Source organism: Raphanus sativus, chromosome 4, assembly GCF_000801105.2.
Source record: "Raphanus sativus cultivar WK10039 chromosome 4, ASM80110v3, whole genome shotgun sequence".
Classification (NCBI taxonomy): Eukaryota; Viridiplantae; Streptophyta; class Magnoliopsida; order Brassicales; family Brassicaceae; genus Raphanus; species Raphanus sativus.
The window spans coordinates 20319788-20341385 of record NC_079514.1 but is presented as its reverse complement, the minus strand read 5'-3'; the positions used below and the strand labels follow the sequence as shown (position 1 = coordinate 20341385).

The window sequence follows — 21598 nt, the reverse complement described above, 5'->3', positions numbered from 1 at the left end:
TCCCCTAGTTACTAGATGATCAACAACAACACCGGCTGAGTGACGATCTACATTGCGACAGTCTATGCACGGGCAAATGATCATCTCAGACTCTACTAAATCTGAACCAACGCGCCTTACAAACTCCCACGCACCTCTCTCATAACCAGGATCAGCTCTTCAATTTAGACACATGAGAGGGTAGTGTAAACTATTTTACTCACAGAAAAATCAGTAATTATAATCTATAATGTTTTTCCTTACCTGTTTAGATGAACCCATTGTTGGGCCCAAATATGACCCCCTAGCTAATGATAGACAATAAGAAATGATAACGGGCCGCGAAAGGCCCATCATGAATTCAATCTTCAAAAACAGCTAAGTCAGATCCGGAGGCTGTGAGCTGGAGATGTTCATCAGAGAGGTCAAGGAAAACAGGCAGCTCGTTGACAAGTAAACAGGCGCAGGACCCGGTCAAAGAGGTAGCTCGTGGACAAATAAATAGGCGCAGGACCCGGTCAAAGGGGAGCTGTTACAAATCCCTCAAATCAAGGAGGAGATCTCGGGAACCAGTTGGTAGCGACCAAAAGGGGTCTGAGGCTATTTAAAGAAGATATCAGACAATGATCAAAGGATCCGCATTCTCTACAATTTATACACATTAGTTCTTAAATACTATTATCTCTTTGTAAACGTTATAAACGTCTCTTGTAATCAATTCTTACAAAAATATCAATAAAATCATTCATTCATTCTATAAGTTCTAACGGGATTCAGCCCACGTTATCTTTCCCTAACTTTTTCCTAAATCTTAACCTGACCTAAAATCAGGAAGTGAGTTTAATCCCTCACAATTGGCGCCGTCTGTGGGGAAGAAACAATGGAATCCCTTACTCCAACTTAAGGATGAATCCAGTCGATCAGACAACAAATTCATCTAACCACTGAATAGTGTCACGATGAACAGTATCCCGATGAGCAGTATCCCGATGAACAGTACTCGGATGAACAGTACTGGAAGAACAGTATTTCGGTGAACAGTATCTCGGTGAACAGTATCCCGATGAACAGTATCCCGGTGAACAGTATCCCGCTGAACAGTACTCGGATGAACAGTACTGGAAGAACAGTATCTCGGTGAACAGTATCTCGGTGAACAGTATCTCGGTGAACAGTATCTCGATGAACAGTATCCCGATGAACAGTATCCCGATGAACAGTATCCCGATGAACAGTACTCGGATGAACAGTACTGGAAGAACAGTATCCCGATGAACAGTATCTCGATGAACAATATCTCGATGAACAGTATCTCGATGAACAGCGCTGGAGCAGCCAACACGAGAACCTCCAGTGGGATCGATCCAGGGCTCCCAGCCCTCGTTACCCCTCAGCACCAACCTGCTCCGAACCAGACGGAGGCTCAGCTCTCTGAGATCCGTCGCATGATGATGCAGGTGGTAGAAAAAGCTCAAGAAGGTGAGCGTACAATGCAACAGCTAGCCGCTCGGCAGCAACGATTCGAAGAGGTCACTAGATCTCTAACCGCAACAACCCAACCACTGCAACGTCAGGGCTCGGGAGTGACCTTCCGAGATCGAATAACTGACCCCTCGTTCCCTCGAGGACGTCTCGAATTTTCCCTTGATAACACTGGATCGGGAGAACATGGACCAGCTTTCCAAATGCCTCATGCTAGGACAGCTCCCGTGCTCAGTCCACCCCTCACCAGTGCTATGGGAAGCAACATAGCATCGACTAGCTCTATTCCCGATCAGGTTACTGGTCAGAGCGCTCGCTTACCTCCTCCACCACCTATTCTTAGGTCAGGAGAAGGAGTATCCAACCCGTCCGGGGGCAGAACGTCAGCTCCGGTGTTTCAGGCCAGAAACCTAAACACGAATCCGGGCGAACATCAAAGGACGGATGCTGATCCTACAGCTCGCCCCACCAACCGCATGGGAGGACGAGCCAACTCGATTCCGTCAGGAACCTGCCCGTCGGGTACCTGCTAACGACACAAACGTCCTTTCCTTAGAGGGACCTGAAGCTATCCGTAGATATATGGAAAGAACTCACGCAGCTCTCCAAAAATTGGGAGCTCAAGTCCATAAAGCTACGAGCTCAGCTCCCGAAATCGATAGCTTGATCAAGGAAACCCGTGGAACTCCATTCACGGACAGAATTGCCAGCTCTTACATAAGGGACCTCATAAAAAGGGTAACCCCCGAAATAATCAGACTCAGGGAGAACATTCCTACGCAATCAAGGAAGACAAGGAAGAAAAACCTATCGCAGCAGCAAACAAAACTCCCTGGTCAAAAGGCTTTGATAAAAGCAAACATTGCTCTTATCACAATCGCGAAGGGCACTCAACCGAGGAATGCTGGGACCTCCAACGACAGCTGGCAGCTAAATTCGCAGCCGGAGAAATAAAGGGCGTGGACCTTAAAAAGCCACCACCTTATCAGAAAAGAGGTTCCAGAGACACCTCCCCGAAACGCGAGAGGTCACCTGAGAAGGAGACCGATTCGCCACCTCCAGCTCCCAAGAAAAGAGTCGACATGATTCTTGGGAAATTCCCCAAGGAAAAAGTTTACAAGTCGAAGCTCTCTTGAGCAAACCATCCCCTCAATCGAGCCCCGACTCGAGGGTAGACTGTATCCTTGGAGGATCAGATATATGTCAAGACTCCGTCAATTCCATTAAGAATCACGTACGGAAGGCTGTGTCTAACACTGGACCTAAGCCTCCTAACCCTGAGTCAAATACTAAGATTTCTTTCTGGGAAAGCGAGACCTCAAACCTTGACAGACCTCACGATGATGCGTTGATCGTCACCCTGAACATCGCAGGATACAAGGTCTCTAAACTCATGATAGACACAGGAAGCTCTGTCGACCTTATTTTCTATAACACCCTAAAAGGGATGGAAATAGACGACTACGAAATTATTGGCCAAAAAGCTAACCTCGTAGGCTTCTCCGGAGAAACAGCTACCTCATTGGGGACTATCAAGCTCCCAGTCATAGCTGGCGGAATAATGAAAATGACCAACTTAGTAGTCATCGACAGATCTTCCCCATTCCACGCGATCCTGGGAAGACCCTAGATTCACTAAATGAAGGCAGTAGCCTCAACGTATCATCAATGCGTAAAATTCCCAACACCCGAAGGGATAGCTACCATACATGGTAGCCAGAAGATATCCAGGATCTGCTATTTGGGAGGATTCGAAATCCTCAAGAAGTCCCCCCAATAGCAATTACAGATCCAGGAGGGTCGCGAAATGCAACAAAATATTCGAGGTCCCCCCAGGAACCTCACCGAAAAAGTTTGCATCGACGACTCAGATCCTGAAAGACAGGTGAGCATCGGATCCGAGCTACCTCCTGAGACAAAAAAGGAGCTCATTGACTTCTTGAAAAGCAATGTCAAAACCTTTGCATGGTCCACCAGTGACATGAAAGGAATAGATCCGAACGTCACCACCCACAAGCTAAAAGAGCTACCTATCAAAGGCTAGTGAATAAAATGTTCGCTGGCCAGCTCGGGAAAACCATGGAGGTCTATATTGATGATATGCTAGTCAAATCCTCAATTGGAGAAAACCACATTTCCCACCTAAGGGAATGCTTCGATATCCTCAACAAATACGATATGAAGCTCAACCCTGCTAAGTGCATCTTCGGGGTACCTTCAAGCGAGTTCCTCGGCTACCTCGTAACCGAAAGAGGCATCGAAGCCAATCCGAAACAGATAGCTACCTTTCTGAAAATACCGTCACCTAAGACAACCAGAGAGGTACAGAGATTGACTGGACGAATCGCAGCATTAAATCGATTCATATCCAGGTCCACCGATAAGTGCCTCCCATTCTACAAACTTCTAAAAAATAATAAGAAGTTCTTATGGGACGAGAAGTGCGAGGAAGCCTTCAAGCAATTGAAAGCTTACCTCTCCGAACCTCCCATCTTGGTCAAACCAGTAATGGAGAACCACTGTATCTGTACCTCGCTGTGTCAACCGCTGCAGTTAGTGGTGTGCTGGTACGAGAAGAGCAAAACGAGTAAAGACATGTCTATTATACCAGCAAGAGTCTGATAGACGCCGAAACTAGATACCCTACTATGGAAAAACTAGCTCTAGCTGTCGTAACAGCTGCCAGAAAATTGCGACCTTATTTCCAATCGCACTCAATCGTCGTAATGACTTCACAACCATTGTGAACAATTTTGCACAGCCCTAGCCAATCATGACAATTTGCTAAATGGGCAATAGAGCTCAGTGAATACGATATCGAGTATAGACCTCGAGCAGCAGCAAAAGCTCAGGTCCTTGCCGATTTCATAATCGAGCTAGCTTCCGAACAACTAGACTTGGAAACGGAAGCTCCGAAGTGGAGTCTGTACATTGACGAGCCTCGCCAAGACAAGGTTCCATCATCGGTCTAAGGCTGACCTCCTCAGCTGGAGAAACCATCCAACAATTCTACAGGCTCGGATTCAGCGTTTTTAATAACGAGACTGAATACGAAGCATTAATTGCAGGATTAAAACTCGCCCTAAGCCTCGGAATTCGAGAGCTGAACGCTTATAGTGATTCACAGCTAGTAGCTAGCCAGTTCCACGGCAAGTATGAAACAAAGGACGAAAGAATGGGGGCATACCCGTAGAGGGAATCGAAAAGCCAAGTATCGACATAGCTACCAAAGCTGAGATTGATAGCAAGCCAAAAGAGCAAACAGAAGGTAGCTACCCCTAGACGGTAGCAACCCAAGTTCTTACAACGTACTGGTTCCCAAAAACCAGAATTCGTAGCTTTAAAATGCATACCTCCGGAGGCAAGGTCCAGACCTCGGATTCACCTGTCCACGCAGCCAGGACCAGGAGTCGTTCTGCTTTTGAAAGCGCATCCGAAGAAACGACCCAGACTCCGGAGAACAACACCAGAACTGGAGATATTCCTCAGAATTCAGACTCCTTCGAGCCTAATCCGACCAATATCTCCGAGGGCAATAAGACATCAGGTCACGACACTCAGGGACCTGAACAAGACACATCAGGTCACGACACTCAGGGACCTGAACAACACCCGCCCTCATCTCTTCATGACAAAATCTTTGGGAGAGAGGATTGGAGAATACCAATCATGCAGTACATCTTGGAGGGTAAGGCCCGAAAACTCAAAGCATTAAGCGCAAGATACTGCATAATCGAGTCAGCCCTCCATAAACGAAGCATTTCCGGACCTTACCTAAAATGCGTCCATGGTCTCGATGCTATCAATCTTATGAAAGAAATGCACGACGGCTCCTGTGGAAACCACCTTGGGGGCAGAGCTCTAGCTATCTGAATCAAAAGACATGGCTATTTCTGGCCCACCATTATCGCTGACTGTGAGGTTTACTCCTCTTCATGTGATTAATGCCAAAGGCATACACCGATTATACATCAGCCTGCGTAAAAACTATCCTCAATATCCACTCCGTCCCGTTCATGAAGTGGTCCATGGATATCGTAGGACCACTCATAACATCAGGAAGGGGAAGGCGGAAGCTACGCTTCCTCTTGGTCTTGACAGACTACTTCACGAAGTGGTTAGAGGCTGAAGCTTTCCAACAGATAACTAGATTCGAAGTCGAAGGATTTGTGTGGAAAGACATTGCCTGCCGCCACGACGTCCCGTATGAGATCGTAACCGATAACGGAGGACAATTCATTTCTCGCGACTTCAAAACATTCTGCGACAAGTGGAACATCCGCCTTACCTTCTCAACACCTCGACGACCTCAAGGTAACGGTCAGGTGGAGGCTGCTAATAAGTCAATATTAGCAAATCTCAAGAAACGCCTTGGAACCAACAAGAAAACCTGGTCTGAAAAGATACCTGAAGTACTTTTGGCATGTCGAACCACCCCAAGAAAGGCTACAGAGGAAACCCCTTTCTCTTTAGCTTACGGGATGAAAATTGTCGTTTCGGCGGAAACCTCCACTGGGAGACTCTGACGGGAGCTCTGTACGTCTGATCCCGAAGCTAATGACTAGCTCTTATCAGATAGCCTCGACTTAATCGAGGAACAACGAGACCGAGTCTTGCTTCGCATTTAAAACTATCAGCAAGCAATGGCCCGACATTACAATTCCAAAGTCAGATCCCGACAATTCGTTGTAGGTGACCTAGTACTTAGGAAGGTTTTCAAATGAACCAAGAAACCAGATGCTGGGAAACTAGGGACCAATTGGGAAGGTCCTTACCGGATTATCCACGTGGTACGACCTGGCGTCTATAAGCTCCTGAAGGTACGAACCGGAGTACCCGAAATCAGATCGTGGGATGCCACAAATCAGAAGAAATACTATCATTAGGTACTTAAATTCCTCGAATTACATTAGGCTTGACCCCTTGACTGGGTACGTAGGCAATTGTGTTATGAGTGCAACCCCAATCTCATTTTAACACTATTTACACCATGGCGAAAGGGGACATATGTTTGAGAACATATAGCCCAAACATCGATTGTATGATTATTGTGATACCATGTATCCTATTATCAATAAAGCAATTATCTTCGATACCTTGACTTTTTAACAAATTCAGGTCTCAATGAACCTGAACCTAAGGTCTTAAAACCCTTCGAACAAATTCAGGTCTCAATGAACCTGAACCTAAGGTCTTAAAACCCTTCAAACAAATTCAGGTCTCCGTGAACCTGAACCTAAGGTCTTAAAACCCTTCAAACAAATTCAGGTCTCCGTGAACCTGAACCTAAGGTCTTAAAACCCTTCGAATAAATTCAGGTCTTCGTGAACCTGAACCTAAGGTCTTAAAATCCTTCGAACAAATTCAGGTCTCCGTCAACCTGAACCTAAGGTCTTAAAATCCTTAGTAATCTCGAAGGTCTTAAAATCCTTCCAACAAACTCAGGTCTCCACGAACCTGGACCTAAGGTCCTAAAATCCTTAGTAACTTCGAAGGTCTTAAAATCCTTCAAGCAATATCAGGTCTCAACGAACCTGGACCTAAGGTCTTAAAATCCTTATCAAATCTCCAAGGTCTTAAAATCCTTATCAAATCTCCAAGGTCTTAAAATCCTTATCAAATCTCCAAGGTCTTAAAATCCTAAGCAAGTCTCAACAGGTCTTAAAATCCTAAGCAAGTCTCAATAGGTCTTAAAATCCTAAGAAAGTCTCAACAGGTCTTAAAATCCTAAGCAAGTCTCAATGGGTCTTAAAATCCTAAGCAAGTCTCAATGGGTCTTAAAATCTCACAAACGAATTCAGGTTCCCAAGAACCTCCACCTAAGGTGTCCGAGTTGAACTCAGGTTCCTAAAAACCCGGAGCTAATCTCAATGTTTCAGGAACTCCTTCTAAGGATCCTCGTAACCGAATGTACTCGAAATCTTCGAGACCTGATAAGTCATTGGACATTGTATATAATAATCACGATACATGTCCTAACCGAAACTTCCACTTGACAAAAGTCAATCTCATCCAAGAAACGATCAAACCAAGTCAAATGACTTAATACGAAAAACAAAACCGAAATTTGAATAAAAGGGTTTAAAAGCCTCCCCAGGCTAACGAGGGTTCAGAAGACCCTAAGGATTAAAAGCCTCCTCAGGCTATAAGTCTGAAACGTAAACAAAGCCCATTGGGCAAAAGTTATGAAAAGCAACATTACAATTCAAAAAGAGCCGCAGCTCTTAGACATCATTATCACGGGAGCTCATCCCGACATCATTGTCTCCCTCGACTAGATCACTTTCTTTGGCTAGATCTCCCTCATCTGCCTCCTTGTCATCGCCCATCTGGGACGTCTCGACTGGAGCTGAATCAGGGCCCACCAAACCTAAGTTAGAACCATACTCTCCGGAAAAGGATAGATTAAACATGTTAATCTCGAAAGTACCTGAACTCTCTGAATATTGAGGAATGGGAAGCTTGTTGGCCGAGAAGTCGGATACTTGCGCCTTTTCATACGCAATCGTAGCCATCATATTCAGCAAAGGAAATCTTCAATAAAGATAATTGTTGCTCGAGATCTCAACGAAAAGATTGATGCTCGGCGGCTAGGTCTAGCTTCCGAGATAAGGAATATTATCTCGAAAGCTGGGGGCAACTGTTGGGCCCAAATATGACCCCCTAGCTAATGATAGACAATAAGAAATGATAACGGGCCGCGAAAGGCCCATCATGAATTCAATCTTCAAAAACAGCTAAGTCAGATCCGGAGGCTGTGAGCTGGAGATGTTCATCAGAGAGGTCAAGGAAAACAGGCAGCTCGTTGACAAGTAAACAGGCGCAGGACCCGGTCAAAGAGGTAGCTCGTGGACAAATAAATAGGCGCAGGACCCGGTCAAAGGGGAGCTGTTACAAATCCCTCAAATCAAGGAGGAGATCTCGGGAACCAGTTGGTAGCGACCAAAAGGGGTCTGAGGCTATTTAAAGAAGACATCAGACAATGATCAAAGGATCCGCATTCTCTACGATTCATACACATTAGTTCTTAAATACTATTATCTCTTTGTAAACGTTATAAACGTCTCTTGTAATCAATTCTTACAAAAATATCAATAAAATCATTCATTCATTCTATAAGTTCTAACGGGATTCAGCCCACGTTATCTTTCCCTAACTTTTTCCTAAATCTTAACCTGACCTAAAATCAGGAGGTGAGTTTAATCCCTCACACCCATGTCTTTTCGATCATTTCTATGTTCTAAAGTTTCTAACCGATAACCAAAAAAATCAAAACAAACACCACACAACATAAGATTATGTCAAACACCAAACACACACATTGTCAATCAACAATCAACAATCAGTCACCAAACAATTCAAACACATGAACATAGAAATAGTCGAAAAGAATCACCTCAATAAGATCTGTTTCTGTCTTCAACTCGACTTCACTCCAGAAAGGAACAATCAAAAGCTCAAACCTGCAAATCAAAAGAGAACCACAGATCAAATTGTATACACCCACAAAATAACCAAACTTCACTCAAAGCTGAATCTGAAACAGATGTAAGAAGCTCTAACCTGACTTGTCTCCTCCAAATCTTCATCGCCTCAAAGCTGAAAGAAATCAAAGAAATTAAGCAGAGGAATCAGAGAAATCAAAAACATGAATCTAGGGTTCATACGGACAAAATCGAAACTGGGTTTCACCTGGAATCTGACCGCCGGTGACGAGAACACCACAGGCAGAAGATCTTCGTGAAATATCGGAGAGATCGAGTCCTTGAACTTTTGCATGCGTCGTCGATGGTTTCGGAGTGAAGGAGACGAAGAAAACGTAAAAAAAATAACCAAGTCCTTTGCCCAAATTACTTTCTATACCGACACTTAACCGAAATCAATGTATTTTTTATTCATTTTATTTCCCGGGTTAATGAAATTTTTCGCCAGCGCTTAGTTAACGCTACTAAAAGGTCTGGTTTCGGATTTTCAAACTTTTAGTAGCACTTCGTGAATTCGTGCTACCGTGAACTGCTACCAATACCCATATTTCTTGTAGTGACTCTTGAAGGTATTGAAAATCTGAAGACTAACATAGCCGTGATTCAGTGCAACCTTGAGAAGATATTTCCTCCCTCATTTTTTGATGTTATGGAGCATCTTGTTATTCACTTGGCAAGAGAATTGGAACTTGGTGGTCCTGTGCAGTATAGATGGATGTATCTGTATGAGCGGTATATGTTCCATTTGAAGAAAATGGTGAAAAATCTAAGTAGGGTGGAAGGTTCTATAGTCGCACAGATGATCAATGAAGAAATTTCAAACTTTATTGAGTACTACTTTCCAGAAAAAGTTCAGACCAAAAACAGAAGACCTGCTCGGCATGATGATAGAGGCGAACGGGCAACATACCATGTTACGGTTCCTGACATTTTCACAGATGTTGGACGACTTAGCGGAAAATCAAAGGACCGTCGACTTACTGAGCAGGAGCGCAGTCATTTGCAAACATATTTGCTCACCAACTGCGAAGATGTTCTTCAATATGAGAGGTAAGTTTATTATCTTACAAATTTTTATTTTAACAAATTAACATTTATATCTTAATTAATTACATTTTTGTCATCACAGGATTTTCATGGCAGAAAAGCGGTTCGAATATAGATACGCTACAGAGGCAGAACTAGAAGAAATGAAGCAAAGAGAATTTGCTGGATGGATGTTTACTTATGTGAGTGCCTTAAACAAATTAAAAAATCATTTATCACATATTTATACTCATATATATGTGCTATTAATAGGTGTCTGCTGGTTTGGCCAGAGGTGAAACATTTGACGATTGGATACGCGAGATGGTGGTTGGACCAAACTATGTTGTGAAGTCATATCCGAGATTTTGTACTCGAGGATATGCATTCACAACTGAAAAGACGAAACGTTCGCGTACGACCTATGATGCTGGCGTTTGTTCTGCATCGGGAGATGATGTATACTACGGACACATACATGAGATTTTGGAAATCAAGTATTTGGGCTTGCTTGGATTGCGCTGTACTGTTTTCTATTGTGATTGGCACGACATCACTCCAGATCGAGGTGTGAGAACAGATGCATTTGGTGTTACATCAGTTAATTCGAGACGAAAGCTGCAATATTATGATCCTTTCATTCTTGCTTCTCAGGCCGATCAGGTAAGTAAATGTTAATTATTCAGAATGATTGGTCATCATGTGTAATAATTTAAACTTGTACTAAAAATTTTAAAATGTTACAGGTTTGTTATATCAAGTACCCCCGGATAAGGAACAGAGATGATCCATGGGTTACTGTTACCAGACTCAACCCGAGAAGCCGAGTTCAGGGGAGTTCTGAGCTGGAAGACCCACTACAACCAATCACATCCAGTAACTTAAGTGCAGCAGAAGATGTAGCAGGATTTGGCCTTGTAGTAGATTTCACCGACTTCGCAGAGGAAGCCGTCGTTCACGCACAGGATGAACCAGTTATTGGAGAGTTTCACCAAGATCCAGATTCAGATTCATCTGCTGATGATGACTCGGAATCAGAGTAGTTTTTTTTTTTTAAATGTATTTTGAGGAAATTTCGAGGGAAGTTAGGGTTTCCTCGAAATTTCCTCGGAATGACCCTTAACGGTTTAGGGGTTTGATTGAAAACACTATGTTCCTCGAAATTTCGACGACCAAGATAATTTTAGGGGTTTGATTTAAAATACCTTGTTTCCTCGAAAATTCCTCGAAATATTTCGAGGAAGTTTCGAGGGAACATAAATTTTTTTGTGCTTCCTCGAAACTCCCTCGAAAAATTTTGAGGAAATTTCGAGGACCTCGAAATTTTTTGGTTGTTCCTCGAAATTCTCTCACAATATTTCGAGGGAATTTCGAGGAACAGGGGGTTTTAAACCGAAAACAACGTTTTGCGGATTGAATAACACGTATATAACTTTCATTAAGTGTCTTAGCCAGATTATAAAGTCAAACTTTAGGGTTTTAACCCGAAAACAATATTTTACGGATTGAGACGAAAACCACACAATATAAGATAAACACTTATACATTTTAATAAACGTTAAAGGTAATACTTACAATAATTTTTGTAATTGTGTTATTTCATTGTTTATAATCATCTATACAAAGAAACCTCATTATTATGAATTACACTTGTATAAGAAATGACATAGGGGAAAAAGATCGATGTTTTCAAAACCCCAAACCCTCTTTCCTCAAAATTTCCTCACAATATTATGAGGAAATTTCGAGGAAATTTTTCCTCGGACTGTTTTTCATTAACCAGGAAACCCTAGCCGACAATAAGAAAATTTCGAGGAAATTTCGACGACCACATTAAAAATTGTGAGGAAATTTCGACGCACCCATTCCGTCGGACCCCTCATAAATTAGGTTTTCATTCTTTTCTTCCCCATTTCTCTCCTTCTCGATTTTCCTATCTTCCTCACCGCCTCCTTCTCCTCTCCTCTCTCTTCCTCGCGGCTCCTCTCCTTCTCCTCTCCTCTCTTCTCTCTTCCTCCACGGATCTCCTCTCCTCTCCTCTCTTCCTCTCGGCGTCCTTCCTCTCCTCTCTTCCTCTCCTATTTTCCCATGTAAGTAATTCATCTCTTCTCTTCCTCTCTTCATAGATCTCGAAATTTAGGTTGTTAGATAGAAAATTCTAGGATTGAATGGATAGTTTAGGATTTGCATGTTTGAATTGTTGTTTGGATTGTTGGTATATTTTTTTTTTTGATTTATTTTGTGTTTTTGATTTTTTAAAACGTTTTTTTGATTTTTTAAAACGTTTTTTGATTTTTTTAAACGTTTTTTTGATTTTTTAAAACGTTTTTTTGATTTTTTAAAACGTTTTTTGATTTTTAAAACGTTTTTTTGGTTTTTAAAACGTTTTTTTGATTTTTAAAAAGTTTTTTGATTTTTAAAACTATTTTTATATATTAAAACTATTTTTTTATTTATTAAACTATTTTTAATATATTAAAACTATTTATGTTATTATTAAACTATTTTTAATATATTAAAACTTTTTTGTAATTATTAAACAATTTTTAAAAATTAAAACTTTTTTTTTAATCATTTAATAATTTATTAAAATATTTAAACTATTTTTTATATATTTAAACTTTTTTTGTTATTATTAAACAATTTTAATATATTAACAAATTAAATAAATAATTGTATATATTAAATAAAATTTATTTATATAAAGGTCTCAAGAGGAACAGACCCGCTCTCGACAGCGTCGTGCTCGTGGTGGTTCGGGGAGCGGCTCCATTTCGGGTTCCGCATCGCCCTACAGCTCCTACCAGACATCTCCCTCTCCATTTCCCTCTCATTCTCCTCCCGCTCCCGGTGTGGCACCCACTCCTGCTCCTGCTCCTGCTCATCCGGCACTTCTGAGAGTTGCGGAGTTTGTTCGACAGCCGGGTCGTGACCATCTTCCATATCTCACTCAGTATCCACGTGGACGGGGTCAGACATGGTAATTAAACCTATTTTTTTCATTAAAATTTGATTCATTTTAAATAATTAATTATTTTTATTAGGTTCGACCGATCCGGGAATGGGATCAGCGGATGGATCAATAGTATGATGTACTCGTCCCTCGACAATGGACATCCGACTTTCACCGACTTCCCTCTCGAGAAGCAGCATATGTGGTTTCAACAGTTTGCGGTAAGTATTCTATTTTTTACTTATTTTTTAATCTTTAATATTAATTTTCTACTAATTGTGTTTTATTTTCAGCAACAATTCAACTGGAATGCCGATGATACGTTGTTTATCTATTACCACTTCGTCCATAAAGTTATGGACAACTATGGGAAGCAGATGCACTCGTGGAAGAAGAAGTGGGAAATAAACAAGGTTCGTTTTTATTTATGAAACAATTTTTTAATTTTTTAAAATATTTTTTAATTTATTTAACGATTTTTTTTTAAAGGTTCCAAAGGGGATGGACCCGATGGTCTGGCGGGAGTTGGGTGTGCATTGGAGTAAGAACGAAGTGAGAGCAACTTCTTCCACCAACTCCACCAACCGCAAGAGCGACCGTAAGGGGAAGGGCATGTACGTCCATAACTTGGGTGCTCAATCTTTAGCCAGTCTGGGGGATCGCTTGGTAAGCTTGTCGGTTTTTATTATATTTTTTAAGATTCTAATATTTTTTTATGCATTTCTTTTAATTACTAATGTTTGTTTAATTTATGTTTTTTCAAGGCGGAAGAAAATGAGGGGGGGGGGGCGGTTGATCATCTCCGCCTAATAAAGACGGCGTATACCAACAAGAAGACCGGCGAGATTGATGATGGTGCTGTCAGGGATGTGGTCACCCTCATCGACAGTCAGATGGAACAGGAAGTGTCTTAGCTTCAAACCGAGGATGACGATTCGACGGGATCGACCGGCTTGCCTCGGGTTCGGATCAACCAAATCGTTGAAGCGGTAAGTTCATTTTTTAAAGTTCAATCCATTTTTTATATTATTTAAATTTGACACTTTCTTTTTCAGTCGGTTCCAAAGAAGAAGGGCCGTTTGTTCGGTTTGGCTCGTCGGTCTCCCTCGGTTCCGTCTGCTTCTGCACCACCACCGTCCTATGTTGATCAAGAAGTCCTTCTGAGTCAGATGAGGGACAAGGATGCTCGCATATCTGCGCTGGAGTCCATGGTGGCGAGTCAAGAGGCAGGCTGGGAGGCACAGAGGAAGCTGAACGAGCAAATGATGGCGATGATGAGGAGCATGAACCCGAACGCCAACGTGGACTTCCCGACCATGCCAGACCCGGACTTCCAAACCCCGTAGTTTAATTTCTTTCAAAAACTCTAAATGTTTTCTTTTGATTTGTATGACTTTGAATTTTAAATAATATGTTTTCAATTTAAATTTTAATTTTATATTTTCGAATTTAAATTTTAAAAATATTTTTTAAAAAAAAAACAATTTTAAAAAAAAATAATAATTTTCAACATATTTCGAAGAACAGCTGTCCTCGGTATATACCGAGGAAACCGTCCCTCGAAATGTTCCGAGGAATTCTGGTCCTCGAAAATTTTCGAGGAAACTCTCCCTCGGAATATTCCGACGAAACTGTTTCCTCGAAAACTTTCGTAGGTGTTTTCCCTCGGTATAATCCTCGGTATATACCGAGGGAACTGTTCCTCAATATATACCGAGGACCTCTTCGACGAAGGACAGTCCTCTAAATATCCTCGGAATTATGTTTCCTCGAAATTCCGTCACAAATTTTCGAGGACATTTCGAGGGAAAATGAAATTTCGAGGAGATTTTTTCGAGGGACGTTTTCCTCGGTATTTCGTCGGAATACGCTTATTCTGACAAAATACCGAGGAAAAAGTCCCTCAGTATCAGCGTGTTTTCTTGTAGTGAAATATTACGAATATTTGGATTTTGTACCGAATTCAAGTCACAAAATAAATATTTGTTTGATGCATGCATGTAACTAAAATCTATAAAAGTGTATTGGTGAGAGGTGACTAATACATATGGACTACAGGTATAATTTTTTATAACATGTTATAAGGATGAAATTGATTTTGGCGCACCAATTGAAGTGGGAAAATTAGCCCTGTCACCATAGGTTCAAACACCATAGAATGATAAAACTCTATTTGAAGAGTTTTGAGCAATTTAAAAAAATAATCAAAGATTAAAAAAAATCTTTTCACAATCCAAAATTTGTTAAATTGATCATTTGTGGTAAGGATATACTAATAAGAATGTTTAAATTAAAATGTATTATGTTATTAGTATAATGTAATGTAATTTTTAATATAATAAATGTTCAATATAAATATATAATTTATGAAAATTTGTGGAAACAAAATATAAAAGGCCAAATTGTAAGTTTATTAGTAAAATGTATTAGTCATAAAATAAAAAAGAATAATTTAAGAATATTTTTTAGAATCAAATATGGAGTAAATTATTAAAAAAAAATTATACTCTATTTTAAATTAACACTATTTTATAGTAAAAATTATTTTAAAATAGAACAAACCACTGGAGATGGTCTAAATACCCTACCATCCACGAAATGGTAATAAGAAAAGCTATTATGAGAGGATGTGAGAATGAGTTGGATCTAATCCAATTGGATAGATACGATTGGAAAGGGAGAAGATTGATTAGAAAAACAAAGGTTTACCCGAAATAATAATTAAATAAAAGAAGCGAATAATAATAATAAATAAAGACGGTGGGAAGATATTTTTCCACTGGAAGAAAATATCTTTGATATTTGTTGGTTTGAAAAAATATCTAAAAGGCTTTCATTCCGCCAAATTGACCGTGACGACGACGTGGCAACCTTACCACGTGTAAAAAAGCGTCTACAATTGCATTGTTCTTTTGTCTTTCCGTCTCTTCTTTTTCACCTCCCCCTCCTCCCTTCTGATATTTTTCTCTCTCCATTCTTAAAACAAGATAGATAAACAATGGTTGGTGACTACAGAGATAACTATAGCAAAAGCTCCGACGATTCTTCTTCTGTAGAGGAAGAGACTACTTCTTCAATGGTATTTTTCTTGTTGCATGTCTGTTTCCTCGCCGGAATCTTCTTCTTTTTTGCTTTTTTCAGATCTGAATAATTAATATTAAAACATGTTGTTGCAGTATTCTGCGGGAAAAGAAGATACGCACACAGAATGGACCGATGAGAAGCATAGTTTGTATCTTAAATCAATGGAAGCTTCCTTCGTTGATCAGCTCTACAACTCCCTCGGTTTGCTCGGTTCCAAAAACAACAAGGATACTGTCGGACCATCATCGAGAAGGTTCGTTAACGGTGGAAAACCTTCTGAAGAACAGGTATGGATAATATGACACTTTCCTCTTGTCTGTTTTCCATGGGCGATGTGAAATGATAATGGAATTTAGTTTTTTTCTTGTATATTTTTTTTTATATTAGTTCAAGGTTCTTCGTGGTGGTTTCTGGCAGAAGATGAACGTGAGACAACCTGAGTATCGTCTCAGTGGAAGACACGGTCGTAGTTCTCACGAGTTTCTTAGGAGCCCATGGATCAAGCACTATAAGCCTTCACCAAAGACCCTTGAAAATCAAGTTGTTAGCTCAAAGGGTATAGTCATATGCAGCTCTGGTTTACGAGAAGGCTGCTCTCATTCACGTGACCGGGATCAAATCAGCGTGGGAGAAGAAGGTCTTTACTTATTTCTCTCTTCATACATGGTTTATTTTATATTGTAGATTTTTATATACTAAAGTGTTTCCTGTTTGTCTAATGTTTCACAGCAGAAGTATCTGACCAGAACTTTGTCAATGAAGTAACAAAATGCCAAAACGGAAGCTCCAAGAAGATGAAGACTGTGATGAGTGGATCGTCTAGTACTGATCAGGTGAATTTCTTCCACCAATTAGTTTTTTTTATCATGAATGTGTTCGAGTTTAGTTTTCTAAAAGTATTATCTTGTACCTTGACGTATAGGTTGTTCCACTCAGAAAAAATCATGCAAACATGATCACTTAAATTTTAAGTCCATTGCTGGGTGAGGTCATTGAAGCTGGTTACGCAGGGAGATTTTTGTTATGTTAATAGAATTTGAGTAACTAAAATTAAAACAAAAGTCAACTTACTATGATTAGTAGTTGCATGTGTCTTCATCATATAACCCTAACTAAAAATATTTTATATCCGCATGTGAGTGGATTCATATGTAATGTGAACCTTTTATTTGCATCAAGTTATTTAGTTTTTGTTGTTTATTGTTAGTGCCAGTCTAATATAGTCTATTACATTGAACTTCCATTAGTATATTTATCTACTACGATCACTTTGAGAGTTATAGCCAAATTCCACATTTTGACAAGTTGACGATACCGTCTCATTACCGTCTAGATCCGAATTTGAAATGGGACTAAAGTTAAATAAATAATTCATATTAGAGCTGAATTTTTTTCACAGTTTATGCATATGCATCTTAAATTCAAAGAAAAATTAATATCTTAGAGTTGAGGAATATGATGCTGGTGGTGTGTCTCAACTAGCATCCATAACTTTGTCAGCAATTGTCATGTGGATCCTCTCATCTCATAGCTAGTCATAAGAAATAAATAATTGTGAGACATGTGTGCCAATTTGCCACTTTAAACAAAATTAATTTCGAAGAAAAATATCTATATTTCTTACTTCCAGAACCTTTATGGAAATTATCATTATGCATGTGGTCGAAACAACACCGTTATGGACATAAGGATATCATCTTATCTCAAATCAAATAAAAGAAACAAGATGAAGTCTTCTTATATCCACCTTGCCCGGACGTCAGCCCAAAGATGATGTCGATGGTCCGATGGAATATGAGTTGAGAACCATGAATCCACTAGTTGTTTAAAAGCAAGATTTATTAGTGATGATGTATATGTGCATAGAGCCGGTCCTAGAAATATGGAGGCTAGAAGCAAAAAAAAATTATGTGGCTGCCTAGATTCGAATTAATGACCTCATCATGTAAGGAGTAGTGCGTTACCAAGTGTGCTAAAGAGACTTTTAACAAAAATGTGGCTGAATATTTAGTTAATAATTGACGGCTGGAAGCACATGCTTGACCCGCTTGTGGTCAAGGCCGGCTAATGTGCACAATCGAGCTACAAGAGCACTAAAAAAATATGGTTATTCTACCCCGCGATTAGATAACATACTAAGGCTCCCAATCATCGGTATATGCGGTGGGGCAAATATATCGATACAATTTAACTGCGATCTATATAACAAAATGCTTATTGCGGAACAACACTGGTTTGTCTAAAATAAACGATTTTAAAAAATATGAATAATGACATGTATAATAAATTGTATAACTGTGATATCTTGCATATTTCCATTGTTTTACCTTATCATACATGTGCATCTTGATCATTTAGACTAGGATTTAGCCATGGTTAGGTTGCATTTTGCATACATAAGTCTTTATCAGGTATTGGAGTATCACATGAAGTTTTTGGAGACATTGGGTGCATTTGTGGCTCAAAAGAAGTGATAAAAGTGATCAAGAGACGAGCAGCCCCAGACTGACCTCCCGGAGTAACCACCCAAGGTCACTGTGACCGCATGACCTGGAGTGACCTGCCTCCAGCGACCCTTCCTGGTCACTCGCCTGCCGACGCCATCCTGGAGCGACCTCCTGGAGTGACCCTGCCTGGTCACTCTGTGTTCCGTTTCAGCTCGAAGTTTAACATTAATCAGGGGCATTTTGGTCATTTGTTATGTACATTTTACTTTTCTAAAACCTAAGTTTAAGTATTTTGTAAGTCATTGGAGGCTAATCTAATCTTTTATCTTGGAGAAAAACACAAAACCTCTTAAAAAAAGTTCATCTCTTTTGATCATTTCATTGTTATGTTCTTGTCATCCTGTTGATTTCTTATCTATTATCTCTTACATGATTAATCTGAAATCCAATATGGGTTTAAGAGGAATCATGGAGATTAGTGAATAATCCACCTTTGAATTCATGGGTTAGGAAGATTAAGGGTGATTAGGCTAGTTCTAGGATGTTTTAGTGTATATCAAACATTATTCCTTGCTAAGAGAGTATTCATAATGCATCTTCTGAGTTGGCTTCTCAAAAGTTGATCTTTAGGCATTTTCCACCCACAAAGTGTTTGATGAAATGTCTGAGACAACTCTCCTAAGCTTTTAACATACTTTACCAAAGACATTTGTTGTTAAAGGTGTTAAGATAGCCAATAGACCTGTTATTAATGATTGCTTTCATGTTATTCAACCAAAGACATTTGATGTCTGAAATATGTTAGCAAACGAGCATTCATCTAGACATAAAGTTTGTTTAGGATTATGTCTAGGCTTAAGGTCGATAGTTGATTTATCATTGCCATCCTTAGTTCGAAACTTGATCACCCAAGGTATAATTCCTATACCCATGGATTCTCCTTTCTCATCAAAGAAAGTTACTTCATTTACTGCTTATTGTTCTGTTATTGCATTCTTAGTGTCACTAGTAGTTCTAAAATCATCAAAATCATCGATTGCACTTAGATTAAAGAAGTACTTGCATTCTTGGTGCTTTGAATCCCTTGGAATTGGTTTGATATTCACTCATACTACAACATTTGTCTTAGGAGCCTTGAAAACTCTTAACATCAAATTGGCGCTGTTGCCAAATTCTGAGTAGATTTAAACATTGAGATTTAGTCACTTGCTTGAGACTAAGTCATTTTTCTTTTTCTTGTTACTGATTCTACATCTTCATCCCTCTTTGAATTTCAGGTGTATGAACTTGAGAAGCAAAGGCACAACAAACCTAGTTCCAATTGTACCAGACATCAGAGCACTTGAAAGGGATATATCTAGACAGAGAAGAGCTCAACTGGATATTGATATGGATCCACTGCCTGCAAACGGTCAAGGGGCTAATTCTTAGCCTCAGCACCCCCAGCGACCTGCTAATTGGTACCTATGACCAGTGGCGGATCTAGGATTTTCGTTTACTGGGAGCATATATATTTTATATATTATAATTAATTTGTAATTATTATTTTAAATAATATTATATAATAAGTTAAATATAAAATTTTGATTTTAGTGTATTATATAAAATATATTGTGATTTAAAAATATATTCTGAATCTGTTGACCAAATTTTTATTATTTTATTTCTTTTAAGTTATTCAACTGTTTTAATAAATATTTTAAATTTTTTAATGAAAATAGACTAAATTGTATCCAAGTATATAAACTTAAATGAGAAAATTGTCTTTTAAATCACGAACTTTCAAATTTGGTTGAAAAAAAGCCTGAACTTTCTCTTGGACCATTTAAAGCATCAATTTAATTTGACTAGCCATTTTAAACATCAATTTAGTTTGACTAAACCAAATTAAGCACGACGTTAACTCGGATAACAGAATGATTAAACAGAGTTAAATGTCGTCTCTAATCTCCGTTAAGTCCAAAACGACGTCGTTTAAAAATCTTTTAAAAATATGCATTTGAGTGGAATCGAACCCGTGACAATAGACACACACATGTAAGGCTCAAACCACTAGACCACTTAAATATTTTTTAACATGATTGACTAGTAATAGTTAGTATTGTGAAACCTCCAAATCATCTTATTCAACCCTAAATCCCTAATTAATTTTATAAATATTAAAAATTGTAAATAAATTATTAACTATTCAAAAATTTGTGAACATTACTAAAAATATTAAACTTATAATAATTATTAACTTAACTATAATATTAAGTTTTATTTACAAGTATTATTAAAAATACTACTTATAATAAAAATCATTTTGTTTTATTAGTAATTAAAAATCATCTAGTAATTAAAATTATAATTAACAATCATTTGGTATACTATTAATTAAAAATTATAATTAATTATTATTATAAATCAGACAAGTTATTATTAACTATAATTGTTTATTATAATTTTTAATAATACTAAAAGATTATATTTTTAAAAGTCATAATTTAAAATCATTTTGTATTATTATTAGTTAAAAAATATAATTAAAAATCATTTAGTTATTTATACTCACAAAATTTCAAATAACTAATAAGCTATTTACAAGTTTTAATATTTATAAAATCATTTAGGGATTTAGAGTGGAAGAAGATGATTTGGAGGTTTCACAATAATAGGTATTATTAGTCAATAAAGTTCAAAAAGTGCAAGTAGTCTAGTGGTTTGCGCGTTACATGTGTGTGTCTTTGGTAACAGGTTCGATCCACCCAGATGCGATTTTTTAAAAGATTTCTAAACGACGTCGTTTTGAACTTAACGGAGATTAGAGACGGCATTTAACTCTGTTTAATCATTCTGTTATCCGAGTTAACGTCGTGCTTAATTTGGTTTAGTCAAACTAAATTAATGTTTAAAATGGCTAGTCAAATTAAATTGGTGCTTTAAATGGTCCAAGGGAAAGTTCAGGCTTTTATTCAACCAAATTTGAAAGTTCGTGATTTAAAAGACAATTTTCCCAAACTTAAATACTAACAAATATATTTCTATAGCATGCATGAGATAAGTCTTTAATTTTTTTAAAGAAATCATTAGAGTTGACAAAGAAAGGAAATAATTAGTTGACAAAAAAAGATAATTGACAGAACAAGAAAATTATTGATTTA

At 38.8% G+C, this 21598-nt stretch overlaps 2 protein-coding genes and 1 long non-coding RNA gene across 5 annotated transcripts; 2 read left to right on the top strand and 1 right to left on the bottom strand.

Annotated features, from left to right (window-relative positions):
• Positions 1–8597: 8597 nt before the first annotated feature.
• Positions 8598–9493, bottom strand: LOC130511071 (uncharacterized). Its single transcript, XR_008944867.1, has 3 exons — positions 9154–9493; positions 9025–9060; positions 8598–8924 (listed from the first exon to the last, which is right to left on the bottom strand). It is a non-coding gene; the product is annotated as an uncharacterized LOC130511071 (long non-coding RNA).
• A 334-nt stretch (positions 9494–9827) lies between these two features.
• On the top strand, positions 9828–10773 carry LOC130510924 (uncharacterized). The gene is made up of 3 exons (XM_057007633.1): positions 9828–9995; positions 10075–10174; positions 10245–10773. The coding sequence occupies exons 2-3, from the start codon at positions 10082–10084 to the stop codon at positions 10647–10649; spliced, it is 498 nt and encodes a 165-aa protein (XP_056863613.1). The 5' UTR covers positions 9828–9995; positions 10075–10081; the 3' UTR covers positions 10650–10773.
• A 5057-nt stretch (positions 10774–15830) lies between these two features.
• On the top strand, positions 15831–17208 carry LOC108851733 (cold-regulated protein 27). Of its 3 annotated transcripts, none has more exons than XM_018625196.2 (5): positions 15831–16003; positions 16101–16295; positions 16426–16645; positions 16738–16841; positions 16931–17208. In XM_018625196.2, exons 1-5 carry the CDS (start codon positions 15923–15925, stop codon positions 16970–16972), a joined length of 642 nt encoding a protein of 213 aa, XP_018480698.2. In that variant the 5' UTR covers positions 15831–15922; the 3' UTR covers positions 16973–17208. The 3 variants fall into 3 exon arrangements, with proteins under 3 accessions (XP_018480698.2, XP_018480697.2, XP_018480696.2); XM_018625195.2 differs by having other exon boundaries at positions 15835–16003; positions 16396–16645; positions 16741–16841; XM_018625194.2 differs by having other exon boundaries at positions 15839–16003; positions 16396–16645.
• Positions 17209–21598: the final 4390 nt, after the last annotated feature.

Coding starts and splice junctions, on each gene's coding strand:
- LOC108851733 (XM_018625194.2), top strand. CDS start 15,923: ATGGTTGGTGACTACAGAGATAACTATAGCAAAAGCTCCGACGATTCT. Junction 16,646..16,737: donor AATCAGCGTGGGAGAAGAAG/GTCTTTACTTAT, acceptor AATGTTTCACAG/CAGAAGTATCTGACCAGAAC. Junction 16,842..16,930: donor GATCGTCTAGTACTGATCAG/GTGAATTTCTTC, acceptor CTTGACGTATAG/GTTGTTCCACTCAGAAAAAA.
- LOC130510924 (XM_057007633.1), top strand. CDS start 10,082: ATGGCAGAAAAGCGGTTCGAATATAGATACGCTACAGAGGCAGAACTA. Junction 10,175..10,244: donor CTGGATGGATGTTTACTTAT/GTGAGTGCCTTA, acceptor TGCTATTAATAG/GTGTCTGCTGGTTTGGCCAG.